Consider the following 13,425-nt stretch of genomic DNA (forward strand, 5'->3'; position numbering starts at 1 on the left):
ATCTACTTATGTGCAAATGACATAATTTCATCCTTCTTTATAGCTGTGTATATATACCACATTATTTTTATCCATTCATCTATTGAACGGCACCTAGGTTGGCTCCCTAGCTTGGCTATTGTAAATTGTTCTACTATAAACACTGATGTGACTGCATCACTATAGTATCATGATCTTAAATCTTAATATATACCAAGGAGTGTGATAGCTGGGTCATATGATGGTTCCATTCCTAGTTTCTTGAGGAATCTCCACACTGCTTTCCAGAGTCATTGCACTAATTTGCAGTCCCACCAACAATGTACGTGTACCTTTTCCCCCACATCCTTGCCAACCTGTATATTTGTATTATTGACAACTGCCATTCTGACTGGAGATGAAATTTCAGTGTAGTTTTGATTTGCATTTCCCTAATTGGTAGAGATGTTGAACATTTTTTCATGTACTTGTTGACCTTCTGTATTTTTTCTTTTGAGAACTGTCTGTTTAGTTCTTTGACCATTTATTGACTGAGTTACTGGGGGGGCAGGGTTGGTGTTTCTTGAGTTCTTTGTATATCCTGGATTAATAATCCCCTGAGGAGCAGGTCACAAAAATTTTCTCCCATTCTGTAGGCTCTCTCTTCATCTCGTCACATTCATTTCCTTTGCTGTGCAGAAGCTTTTAAATTTAATGCCATTCCAGTTTTTGTTTGTTTGTTTGTTTTTGTTTTGGTACCAGGGATTGAACTCAGGGGCACTTAACCACTGAGCCATATCCCCAGCCCTTTTTTGTATTTTATTTAGAGACAGGGTTTCACTGAGTTGTTTAGCACCTTGCTAAATTGATGAGGCTGGCTTTGAACTCGAGATCCTCCTACCCCGGCCTCCTGAGCTTCTGGGATTACAGGTGTGCGCCATCCCCTGCAGCCCAGTTATTAATTTTTCTATTTACTTTTTGAGTTTTAGGAGTCTTGTTAAGGAAATTGGTTCCTATGCTGACATGCTGGAGTGTGGGGCCTACAAATTCTTTTAGCAGTTGCAGGTTTCTGGTCTAATTCCTAGGTCTTTCATCCACTTCGAGTTGAATTTTGTGTAGGGTGAGAGATAGGGGTCAAATTTCATTCTTCTACATATGAATTTCCAGTTTTCCCAAGACCATTTGTTAAAAGGGATATCTTTCTCCAGCCTAAGTTTTTAGCACCTTTGTCTAATACCAAATAACCATACTGATGTGGGTTTGTCTCCGTGTCTTCTATTCTATTCCATTGGTTTTCATGCCTGTTTTGGTGCCAGTGCCAGGTTGGTTTTGCTACTAGTTCTGTAGTATAATTTTAAGTCTGGTATTGTGATGCCTCCTGCTTTGCTCTTCTTGCTAAGGATTGCTTTTGCTATTTTGGGTCTCTTATTTTCTCAAAAGAATTTCAGAACTGCTTTTTCTAGTTCTCGAAGAATGCTGTTTGAATTTTGCTGGGCACTGTATTTCTCTCCCCATTCTGCTGTTTGAGAGCACTGAGTATTTACTATATTGTTAAAACTTTTTATTATGGCAAAATATACATAAAATTAGCATTTTCACCATTTTTAAGTATATAATTCAGTGGCATTAAGTATATACAGTGTTGTGCATCCATAACCTCTATTTTCAGAATTTTCAGCATCCCCCTACCAAAAAAAAACCTCTATATCCATTAAATAATAAATCTGTCTCTATGAATTTGCCTATTCTACATATATATGGAATCAAATATTTGTCCTTTTGTGTCTGGCATATTTTACTTAGGTTTTCAAAGCTCACTTTTAGCATGGTTTTAAATTGAATTGTTTTGTTTTGGTTGAATTTTAGTTCTTTAGATATTCTGGATATTAAGCCCTTATAAGATAAATGATTTGAGAATATTTTCTCTCATTTTTTTTTATTTGATTTTGTGGTGCAGGTGATCAAACCCAGGGCCCTGCACCTGTAAGCAAGCACTCTACCACTGAGATATATCCCCAGACCTCCTGTGTTATTTTTTTTAATAGATTTTTCTTTAAGAGACATTTTTGTTTGATCAGGAAGTGCAGAGAGTTTCCACAAACCCCCTTCTATCTTCCCAGCAATTTCCCCTATCATTCATATCTTGTATTAGAGTGGAACACTTGTTAAATGTGATGAACAAATGATGATATATTAATTAAGGTGATAGTTTGATCCTAGGGTTCACTCTTGGTAGTGTACATTCTGTGGGTTTTTAAATGTACAATGATATGTATTCATTCTGGTATTCTATATCACACAAGAGAACAGCTTCACTGTCCTAAAAACCCCAGTATCCACCTATCTATTCATCCCTCCCTCCCACCAAAACCCTGGCAACCACTGCTTTTTTTTAGTCTCTATAGTTTGTTTCAAGTGGGCTCAAAATTGCTTGTTGAAACATTCATATAATGAATGCCTTAGAATCCTTTTCAGACAATTGTAACATGTTGCATTTTAATGATGGCTTCTCTTGTCTTTTCTCAAGTAGTTCTAATTCTTATGATGACAAGTAAATTTCTTTACTGAGACCTGTACTATCACTCTCTGAATCTTTTGTTTTTGGAGGCTTCCTATAACTTTGCTCCTGCTAGAAAAGGGGGACACTGTCTCAGTAGATACTAGGTTGGGGTGGACCATCCAGACTGAGGAGTACAGGCTCCTTGTTACCGGAGGCAGAGGTGGAAGTTCAAGTTCTCCACTAGGCCTCTGCTATCATCACCAGAGCTGGGAAGAACAGAGGTGCTTTGTTACTGCTCCTCATATGTCCTCCATTGACTTGATGGGCGGTTGGCCCCGCTTCTGCTTAGAAGTGGTAAGAGTTCTGACTTAGCATGAGGTCTCAACTGTCACCATCCTAGCAAGAAGGGGCACCTTACTACAAAATGGAAGCAGAAGTCTTGGCTCCCTATGTGGTCTCCACTGACACCATGGGGTTGGGGCCTCCTTACTGCCTGGTGAAGATGGATGTCCTTGTTCCTCATTCAGCCTTCTTTGTTACCACACTGCCTGGGGGTAGGGGTTGGGAAATGAGGTCCAAGGAGGCACAGTTGAGGTTCGTTGTTACAACCTAGCAAGGGTTAGTCAAGGCTCTCTACTTGGCCTCTGCAGGTAGGAATGGGGCTCTAGTTTTCTCTATAGTGTTCAGTAGTTAATGTCTAAAAGTTGTCTGTTTTGTGAGGCTTTCCCTCTCCTAGTCCTTTAGCTCAGGAGGGATTTTTTTTTTTGGGGGGGGGGGGGAGTGTCTTTTTTTGGCTACATCCATTCTCAAGTCCAGTTGCCAGTTATTCCAGCATTCTTTCTGGGATATATGGAAAAAAGGAAAATATAAGAACTCACTGACATGTTATTCTTTGTGTCTTAAAGACCCTAACCAGTTTAATAGCTTTTACTAATAGCTGTATCATGGGTCAGGCACAAAAACAAACAGTACTGAACTTGGAGTTCAGAGGACTGGGTTCAAATATCAGCTAACTCAGAAGTTCAGGAAAATCCTAGCTGTCATGAATGTCTGAATGTCACAATTATTTAATCTCTTTGAACTTCAGCTCCCATGTCTGCAAACAGAAATAACACCACTAATTCACAAGACTGGGAAAGACTGAGATTACGTACACCTGATAGAACACTAGGCATACAGTTTGCACTCAGTGGCCCTGAATCTCTGCATGTCAAAATACTTAAGATAAAAAAGGAATTATTTGAGACCCATTAGATGTAAACAAGCTCTGAATTAGTAATTATTTATTCTCTACTTTCTTATTTTAAGATAGGTCCCCATCCCAAATAGATTCAGAGAAATACATATGTAAACTAAAGGTAACCTGTAATTTCAGTGTAGAGATGAATCTATCTTGGTTTCTCACTTCTTGTTCTAGTTGGAGAGTATTCTGGTATTTTTCAGCTTCAGAAACTGGAGCCCCTAGACCAAAATGATGTTCTTTGGTGGTAACCTAGTATAAAGAATTGGGAAATAACAGAGGCATTAGTTTTTAAAAAGCTATGATTTCTCACAGTTATCAATAAATTTTGAAAATTCGTAACATTCTTAGATGATGTTTTAAATTGTGCTCCATTGGTTAAAAGATGAAATTTATTTTCTTGAATTTACATTATAAAGCTTTATCTGTATGTTTTCAAAATATAAAACTATGATCTTGAACATATTTTTAAAGAAGATATGCCCTATTTTATCACTGTTCTAAGCAAATACAAGTAGGTAGCAAATGAAGCAGTCCATGTCTAGGTCTGTGTTATCCCATACAATAGCCATTAGCTACATGCTTGCTGTTGTTATTGTGTGGTAAAGACTATGGGCATTTACAGAAAAGTTTGATTGTCCTTTACTAATACAAATTAAACAACACTGGGGTACCATTTTTAACCATCACCTTGGCAAAAAAAAAAAAAAAATTGGATATACAACTCAGCATCCTAATACTCAGTGGTAGCAGTATAAATTGATACAGAATTTATGGAGAATGATTGTGTAAATATCTATTAACATTACAAAAGCATACACAGCTTCTGTCCAAATAATTCAATTTCTAGGAATTTAACCTACACAAACATTTGCACATGTACAATATAACAAAGTTGAAGATTTTCCATTAGTATACTATACATACTCCTCCACATTGAGATTTTTTTTTTAACCTGATCACATATCTTAAAGATTGTGTAATTTAGGGAAGCATTTTCTTTTCATGAATAAAAGTTACCATTATGTAAAGAAAGTGAAAATTTACTAAAAGCGTCCTAGATGTTTCCTTCCAATACAGCTTCTGTTCTCCAAAATCTCCCTCAGTGAATTATAGAATTAAGATCTCCCCATTGACTGGTCCTGTATTGCACCCTGTGCAACCTGGCACTCAAGCAAACCGCAGATTTAGTTCCCTTTACTCCTTTCCCCTTGATACAAATCACCTTTTATGTTCATTTCAATAATTACTGCCCCACCTAGAATGTCAGCATAAAATCTCAATGACTATTTGAAATCATGAATCATTTAGGTTTTTATGGACTAGATCAAAATCCTATCATTTCTTACATAATTTCTGTCGGGAAGTGTGTTTCTAGTTACAAACATTCTACTTAGGGTAGTAAAATGATTTCTCAGTTCAGCAAGACTGTTTAAATTTTAGTGAAAAGATGAATCACATGGAAATCTTGTTTAAAAGCAGACCCTTATTCCCAGTAGCCTAAGATTCTGCATTTGTATAAAGCTGCCCTGAAAATCCTATTTGGCTAGTACCACATTTTAAATTGCTAGGATCTATTTAATTAAAGTCTAAGCCTGCCTAATATTCAGAGTTCTTCATAATTTGTTCTCTTCCTACTTTTTCAAACTTATCTCCTAATTGACACTTCCAAGAACCCCTCTAGTAAAGACAAACTATTCTACACAGTCTTCATACATACATTTATATGCATTTTTCTCCATTTAACTAGATACTTGTAAGGCTTGTCTTGAATTCCACATTCTCCAGGAGTTTTTCTCTATCTTCTCTATTACATAATGATCACTTCTTCATTGACACTCTTGTATGTACTAAATATAAAACAATGTATGTAACTATTTATTTCTCCTGGATATGTCCTCCTCACACATTTTTTTAAGGGGGTACAGGGAATTGAACTCAGGGGCACTCAACCACTGAGCCACATCCCTAGCCCTATTTTGTATTTTATTTAGAGATAGGGTCTCGCTGAGTTGCTTAGTGCCTCGTTTTTGCTGAGGCTGGCTTTGAACTCTTGATCCTCCTGCCTCAGCCTCCCAAGCCACTGGGATTACAGGCATGTGCCACCGCCCCCAGCTATTTATCAAAATATTAAGAACAAGCAACGTTCAAAAGCTGTGTCTCCATCAACCTGTACATTGTTCTTTATAAAATAGGAAGGTGCCAGGCAGAGGTGCACGCCTATAATCCCAGTGGCTCAGGAGACCAAGACAGAGGATTGCAAGTTCAAAGCAGACATAGCAATTTAGGGATGCCCTGAGCAACTTAGTGAGACCCTGTCTCAAAATAAAAAAATTAAAAGGGCTGGGGGCTGGGGATGTGGCTCAGTGGTTAAGCACCCCTGGGCTCAATCCCTGGTACCAAAAAAAAAAAAAAAAGTGTCAATATAATTTGTTGAGGTTTATAAGCAGTTTGCAAAAGCAGACAAAATTGAATTGTTCTTTCTCTTTGGTAAACCAAAGACAAATAGGAATCCTACAAAATTATCAATAAGGCATTTTAGGAATTAAAAACAGGAAGCAGCCACGCAAACCACTGAACAACCATGAGCAATCATGTTGGAGTTGCTACTTACCACCCACGCCCACACTAGCTTTGGAGGGAATACTGCTGAGTGGGGAGAGAGGTAAGTGTAACTGAAATTTCCATACCTCGGTACACCTGATTATCTTACACATTCCAGTGATCTCTAATAACAGTATCCGTAAGAACAGAATGTGGTACTTCTGTACAGATCTCATATAGAGAATGCAAGTGCTATGCTCATTCTCAATTGGAAGTAGCAAACACAGTGGTTAAGAGCTTGCATTCTGGCTGGTGGCAGTGGCGCACACCTGTAATCCCAGCAGCTCCAGAGGCTGAGGCAGGAGGATTGAAAGTTCAAAGTCAGCCTCAGCAACAGCAAGGTGGTAAGCAACCCAGTGAGACCCTGTTTCTAAATAAAATACAAAATAAGGGATGTAGCTCAGTGGTTGAGTGGCACTAGGTTCAATCCCCAGCACACACACACAAAAAGAGCATTTATTTTGGTATCAGACTGCCAATGTTCATAAACCTAATTGTGTCACTTCTTAGTTGCATGACACTGGGCATGTTACTTCTCTAGCCATAGTTTCCTCATCCATTCACTAGGGTGATAGTTAAGAGTGCCTGCCTCATAGAGTGATATGATGATTAAATGAATTAAGATATGTAAAGCTCTCAGAATAGTGCCTGGTACATAATAAGTACTACATTATTTTACCATTATTACCATAACTAATTCCTCTCACTATCTAATCAGCCATCATATCCTACTGATCTTTTCACTGAAATCTCTATCAGTTTTAATTCATGCTATCAGATTGTAACAGTCATATTTATTCATTGATCAAATTTTTAAATAGCTAGAATGTGAAGGAATCAATAATACTGGTGTATAGGAATAAAAAATGGAAAATAAATTAAAAACCTACAATTTCAACCTTCAATTAGTCTAGGGAAGTCCAGAAAAAATAAATCAGAAATTACAACAAAGCATGATTGCTGCCACATAAAAGTACTGCATACATATATATGTATGCTAAAAGAAGACAGAAAAGAACTACTAAAAAGAATTTCTGACTTCTGTGCCCCCTGCCCCAACCAAAAGACTTAGGATCTTCTCTCTCCATTCTCTCTATTGGAGCACTGAACACATTATATTGCTTTTACTAGATGTCCACACCATGGCAATCCTAACAAGTCTAACACAGACTTAAATCCCTCGCCTGCACCCTTGTTCTCTCAGCCCTGCCACCACTCCAGTCTTCTCTGTCAAATGGCACCATCATCTGTGCATGAACCCAAGGTCAAAAACGGAAGAGTCGTTTTTAATCTATTTCCCTGACTCTCGTCTAATCTATCAGCAAGTCCTGTTGGTTCCACCTCCAAAATATATCCTAAATCCATGCACTTCTGTACATTTTTATTACTACCTCCCAAGTCCAGTTGCCACCATCTCCCACCTGGATTACTGTAAGTTTCCTTCTGGTCTTTCTGCTGCTTCTATGGCTCCTTACAGCTTATTTGCTAAACTATAATCAAATCAGTCACTTTAAAACAACAAGGTACCAGTTGGAGCTGTAGCTCAGTGATAAAGAATTTGTCTAGCAGGCTCAAGGCCCTGGGTTCAATCCCCACATTGTTTAAAAAAATAAAAAAGTAAAATTAAACAATACCATTTGAAAACACTCCAATGGCTTCCTACTGCAGTAAGAATAAAATCCAAACGTTCTAAGGCCCAACATGATTTGGGCCCTACTTTCACTTAAAAGACTCGGCACTCTCTTCCTTGTTCACCTACCAGCTTTGTTTTCTTTCTGTTACTCTAATGCACTGTTATGACCTAAATATTGGTCCTCCTTTTCATGTTGAAATCATACACCTCAAAATGGTACGAGGGCTGAGGGTGTAGTTCGGTGGTAGAACATCTGCTTAGTATGTCTGAGGATGTGAGTTCCATCCCCAGCACCAAAAAAAATTGGGGGGGGGGGTGTGCTGCAGTATTTGGGAGGTAATTAGGTTGTGATTAATTGCCCTTTTTTAAAAAAAAGAAAAAAGGCCCCTGAGAACTCCTTTGCCTATGCAAATGTCCTGAAGGTATCTATGAACCAGGAAATAGCCCCTTGCCAAACATGAAATCTGCTGGCACCTTGATCTTGGACTTCCCATCTCCAGAACGGTGAGATTAAAAATTTCTGTTGTTCACAAGCTACCGAGTAGATGATATTTTGTGAGAGCAACCCAAATGGACCAAGTCATGTGCCAGTCTCCTCTCTCTTCATGGCCTCTGCCCATGCTTCTCCCATCAGGAACATTCCCTTCACAGCCCTTTGCATGGCTGACCCTTTTTCATCCTCAGTCCTTTGGTTTAAATACCAGAGGGTCTTCCCTGCCCTCTCACCTAACATGGCCTCTCTCCCAGTCACTCTCTAAGCTATCGTGCTTATCACTACTTGAAATTATATTGTTTGTTTATTCACATTTATTATCTTTCCCTATTACAATACAAATTCCAAGACATCTAGGCTCTTGTCTGGTCACAACTTTAATATCGCCACTGCCTGATAACTGCCCACCAAAGTTGCTTAGTAAAACATTTATTTTATAGTTAGTAAAATATTTTTTATAGTTGCTCAATAGAACATTTTCAAAATAATGAATTTTGATTATTTAAACAAAGCAGTTTCAGTGATGGGGGTACAGGGAAAAGTTTGAAGAGGACTAACTAATGAATGTGGATTAGAGAAGTGGAAAGAGAAAATGTAAACTTTCAGAAAGCATGGCTGAAAGAAAAAAGGAGGTAGAGTGAAAGTTGGAGGAAAACCAAGGTTGTAGAAGGGTCTTTACAAGAGGAGAAAAATAACAAAAGCCCTGGGTTCTTTTCTCAGGAAAATGCAAATGCAGGTTGAGCACAGCATCCCCAACCTGAAAAATCCAAAGCCTGAAATGCTCCAAAATCTGAACTAACTCTGAACACTAACACACCACCCCAAGTAAACTATTCCACATGTGAACTCATGTGTGGGGCTGAAATCAAAATGTGGGTGTACCAAAAACACTGTATAAAATTACCTTCAGGCCATGTGTATTAGATGTATATGAAACAAAAATGAATTTTCTGTTTAGACTTAGGTCCCATCCCCAAGATGTTTCATTAGACTTATGCAATTTTTTGAAATAAAAAAAAATCCAAAACCTAGACTTCTGATACTTTGTGGTCTCAAGCACTTCATGCAGGGATGCTCAACGTGTACCCGCAAAACTTTACAATTTCGGGAAGTTCACAATTTCGGGAAGTTCAAGAACTCCTTAAGGTTCATGGTCTCAGGTGAAGGAACCCTAAAGTATGCAAACAACCATTCCTAAGACATGGGTTAATGTTAACTGATGGAGAAGAAAAAATGAGGTAATATGAGGCAACCCAGGTAAAAAGTATGCACTGTCTTCTTGGACAAGGATGAGAAAAGCAAGGATAGGTGAAGATGTAGATAAGAAGGGGTGGAAATGAGGACATTCCTATATAGTAGAATTTTTCTGTGAAATAGAGGATCGAATGCTAAAAAGTATCATGAATGTTAATCAAAATACAAGGCACATAAAAGATAATTGACAAATGTGTATTTATTATATTGACAGGGCTCTGTGGTGCAAGAATGAAATCCTAGCTCATTGGGACAGTGAGGCAGGAAGACTTGTGAATGTGAGGTTAGCTTAGGCAACACAGCAAGACCACGTCTCAAAAAGGGGGAAAAGAAAAGAAAATGCAGGTGTGCTTTATACGCAATTCTGAAATCTGATGCCACTAAAGCTCAACAAGGATTAAGTTTTTGTTTTCCTGCTAAGAAATTATCTCCAAAAGTTTAGAATTATAGACAATTTGAATAAGGAAAAGTCAAAGGGTGTGGAAACCACACAAAATTTTATGAATAATATTCAGAGATTTTCATATATGTAATGTGAATGTTTTGTGAATTCGCTTAAAAACAGTGAAGTGTCAGTTTAACCTCTCTTAGGAAAAAAGAAATCTCTCCAGTCATTCTATCCAAATCCCAAGCTCTGCTCTTTTCTACAATCCTGACCACAGTGTAAAGAAATAATTTGTCTCTTCAAAGCTACTCTCTTAGGAGCGGTAGTATTTATCAAGATCTCTTGGAAACACGAGAAGGGATTAAACAGTTGTTTTCAGGAGGCTTTTCTATGCTAAAAGGATTCAGTAATATAATGAACTGTTGCTAAGAGCATTACAAGACAAAGAGAACTACCTTACTAACTAACTCACTTCAAAATATTATCCTGGGATGCATGTATAAGAAGGCTTACAGTAGTATACTTCTTAATGGCTCCAAACTTTATAAATCTATTGTACACCAACAGCAGATAAATGGTGGGGTGTTTTAACAAGGGAACACTAATCAGCAAAGTAATTACAAACAACAATAAGGACAAATCTTAAAAACAATGCTGAGTAAAGAAGCAAGATGCAAAACAGTACTTAGTAAAATTCCATGTATATGAAATTCAAGAACAAGCTAAACTATAATATGCATGTTCACATAAAAGACTGTGAAACTACAAGGAAAGGCAAGGAAGTCATGAAAGCGGTCATCTCTGGGGGGAAAAAGAGCGTGTGCTGTGTAAGAAGATGAATATCAGCACCTGCTCTAACTGCCTCTGCATATGGAGAAGTTTAAAGCAAATCATTCTACAACAACCTGCTCTAAGCAACTGAAAAAGAAGGCAGAAAAGAGACCTCAGAGAATGTCTACACCTGAATATTTTTTGGGCTACATGAACAGTTTTTCTTCACAAAGTAAATGAGATATATTCCGAAGCTGCCACTAAATGCCAAAGTTTAGAGTCTGAAATATTTCGTTAACGTAATGACCTTCCTAGTTAATTCTCAATAATTAAGACCAAAAGGTTTATTTAGTACGTTAATCAATTAAAATATAAACGAGAATCACCATTTATTCTGGAGGCAGAAATGAATGTAATTGTTCCCTTTCTCTTATAAACAACCCATTTATTTCATTTACAAAGGACCAAATTGTACTTGAAATGTTGAAAGCTGGTAGAGAACATTTAAAATAACACAGAGCCTGGGACAAAAAGTTCTGAAATGGAAAAAGGAAAACGCTAGAACACTGTCTTCTCTGCAAAGTTTCGATGAAGTCTTAATTTTATTTTATTCGGGGCGGGGTTTCTTTGAGGTGCTGCGTCCGTGAAAACCGCAGATCTGAGACCTAAATCGCTTTTCAAACAAAAGCCGACGTACTCTGCCTCTCCTGTGTACAATTTGTCCTGGAATTGGACTATGCAAATAAATGTCCAAGGAATCTGGCCGAGTCTATAAGGAAGACGCGAGGTGAGGCTGGTCAGGAAGAGGCAGACTGAACTCCCAAATCTGACTTCCAAGGGTCTCGGCTCCAGTCCAGCGTTTCTAAGCAGACCAACCCGCGGACAGCCGCGGCGGGCAGGGAAGCGCAGCGGTCACCATAGGAACTGGGCTCAGCCTCAAGCTCCCCAGAAACCACGCTGCCGGAGGGCGGTCCTGGCCCGCACCGGCCCGCTACTGCCCCTCACCGCGGCTGCGGCAGCGAACACCCACCCCGGCCACCCTCGGCCCCCGAGCCCACCCCAGCGCCCTCTTGCAGCCTCCCCGCCGGAGGCCTCCCGGCCCGGGAGCGGCGTCCCCCCACCCCGGCGCATCTCCGCGACTTCTACCTGGAGCTCCGGGGGCCTCTCCGGCCCGCCGTCCTCCCCGGAGCTCATCCCTGCGACTGCCCGGCCGGGGCCGCCAGGGCAGATCCAGGCCCCGCCCGCTCTCCATCCTCCGCCCCTATCTCCTCCCCGCCCACCCCCAAATCGGTCTGGCTCCGCCCCGGCCGAGGCGGAGGCCAGGCAGGCCGGCCCCGACGGGCAGGAGGCGGGGGCGGTTAGCGCCGGCCTGCGCGCCGTCGGCCCCGCCCTCACGCTCTGTACCTGAGGGGGGCTCTTCTTCCACCTCCCCTGCGCCTCCGCTCCGCTTCCGTCCGGCGCGCCCCCAGTCCCCGTGCGCACGCGTAGCTGGCTCGACTCGCCCTCTCGCGGGGACTACAAGCCGTGCGCGCGCACCCACGCACGTAGCGACGCGTACATCCACCTGCTCGCGGTACAGGGAGCCAGGAGAGGCCTCTTCCCGGCCCATCCGCGCCGCGCAGGCGCAAGCCCACGCAGCGCCCAGACGCCGACCTGAGCGTCCCGTCTCCTAGTAACCGTCCGCGAGACCCTTTCCCCACCACTTTTTTCGTACTCCTGTCGAGGCTGCCGCGGCTGCCGCAACTGGATGGAACGCGCATGCGCGGTGCTGTCTCGCCCACCGGCGGTCCCTCAGCTCTGGGACACCTGCTGCTTCCAGGCAGTGGCTTTGTGCCACGTTTTCTAGGGATCGGGCATCATTCTGGACCCGCGTTCAGTGAAACGGTTACTCCCCAGAGTTGCTCTTGGGCAACTTCTTCCTGAGGGAGCCTTCCAGGTCGGGTCCTCCCTCTGCAGCCTCCAGTCTAGGGAAGTCTTGCACCCATGGCCTCGGTCAGCCCTGCACGATCGGGTCAGGCTGGTATCGGGAGGTGGCAGAAATAGAAAGGAAAGCCCAATTCCCAGTCCTCCTCCAGGCCCCCTTCCCAGAAAAACGGGTGATGGTTAGTTAACAAAGAAAGATATACAGCCTCACGAGATGTTTTATAGAGTATTTTTTTTTTTTTCTTTAATAGCCATTTAAACTAGGAGCCTTCATCAATCAGGAGCCTTCCGTCTGGGAACAACCTGTGTAGTATTTTTAGCCATCCAACTGTGTAAAGATTATGTTATCTTAAACTGGAGAAATGAGCTTTTATTTTATTTATTTATTTGTTTGTTTGTTTGTTTGTTTGCGGTACTGGGGATTTGAACCCTTGTGCTTGCAAGGCAAGCACTCAACCAACTGAGCTATATCCCCAGCCAGAAATGAGCTTTTAGGTGAAAGAAATGAGCACTGTGTTATTTTGCCAATTGTTTGGAGCCTAACTTGAAAAGAAATATTGTCTTCTTAATATTTGTTAATATATAACATTCCACCCTTCTTAAATAACCCAGTAGCTTTTGAACCACATTGGTGATATTGTCTTTGTCTTTTCCTACAGATAAC

The 13,425-nt window shown here is 40.8% G+C and overlaps 1 protein-coding gene across 1 annotated transcript in view; it reads right to left on the reverse strand.

Annotated features, from left to right (window-relative positions):
* The window catches only part of TSGA10 (testis specific 10), a 113,152-nt gene extending 101,078 nt beyond the window's left edge, over nt 1-12,074 (reverse strand). Inside the window, 2 exon segments of the mRNA XM_079111328.1 lie at nt 3,822-3,950; nt 11,985-12,074. Coding sequence (XP_078967454.1) covers nt 3,822-3,950; nt 11,985-12,032 — 177 coding nt within the window. The 5' untranslated portion in view covers nt 12,033-12,074.
* Nucleotides 12,075-13,425: the final 1,351 nt, after the last annotated feature.

The sequence above is a fragment of the Sciurus vulgaris genome (assembly GCF_902686455.1).
Source record: "Sciurus vulgaris genome assembly, chromosome: 14".
In the NCBI taxonomy this organism is placed as follows: Eukaryota; Metazoa; Chordata; class Mammalia; order Rodentia; family Sciuridae; genus Sciurus; species Sciurus vulgaris.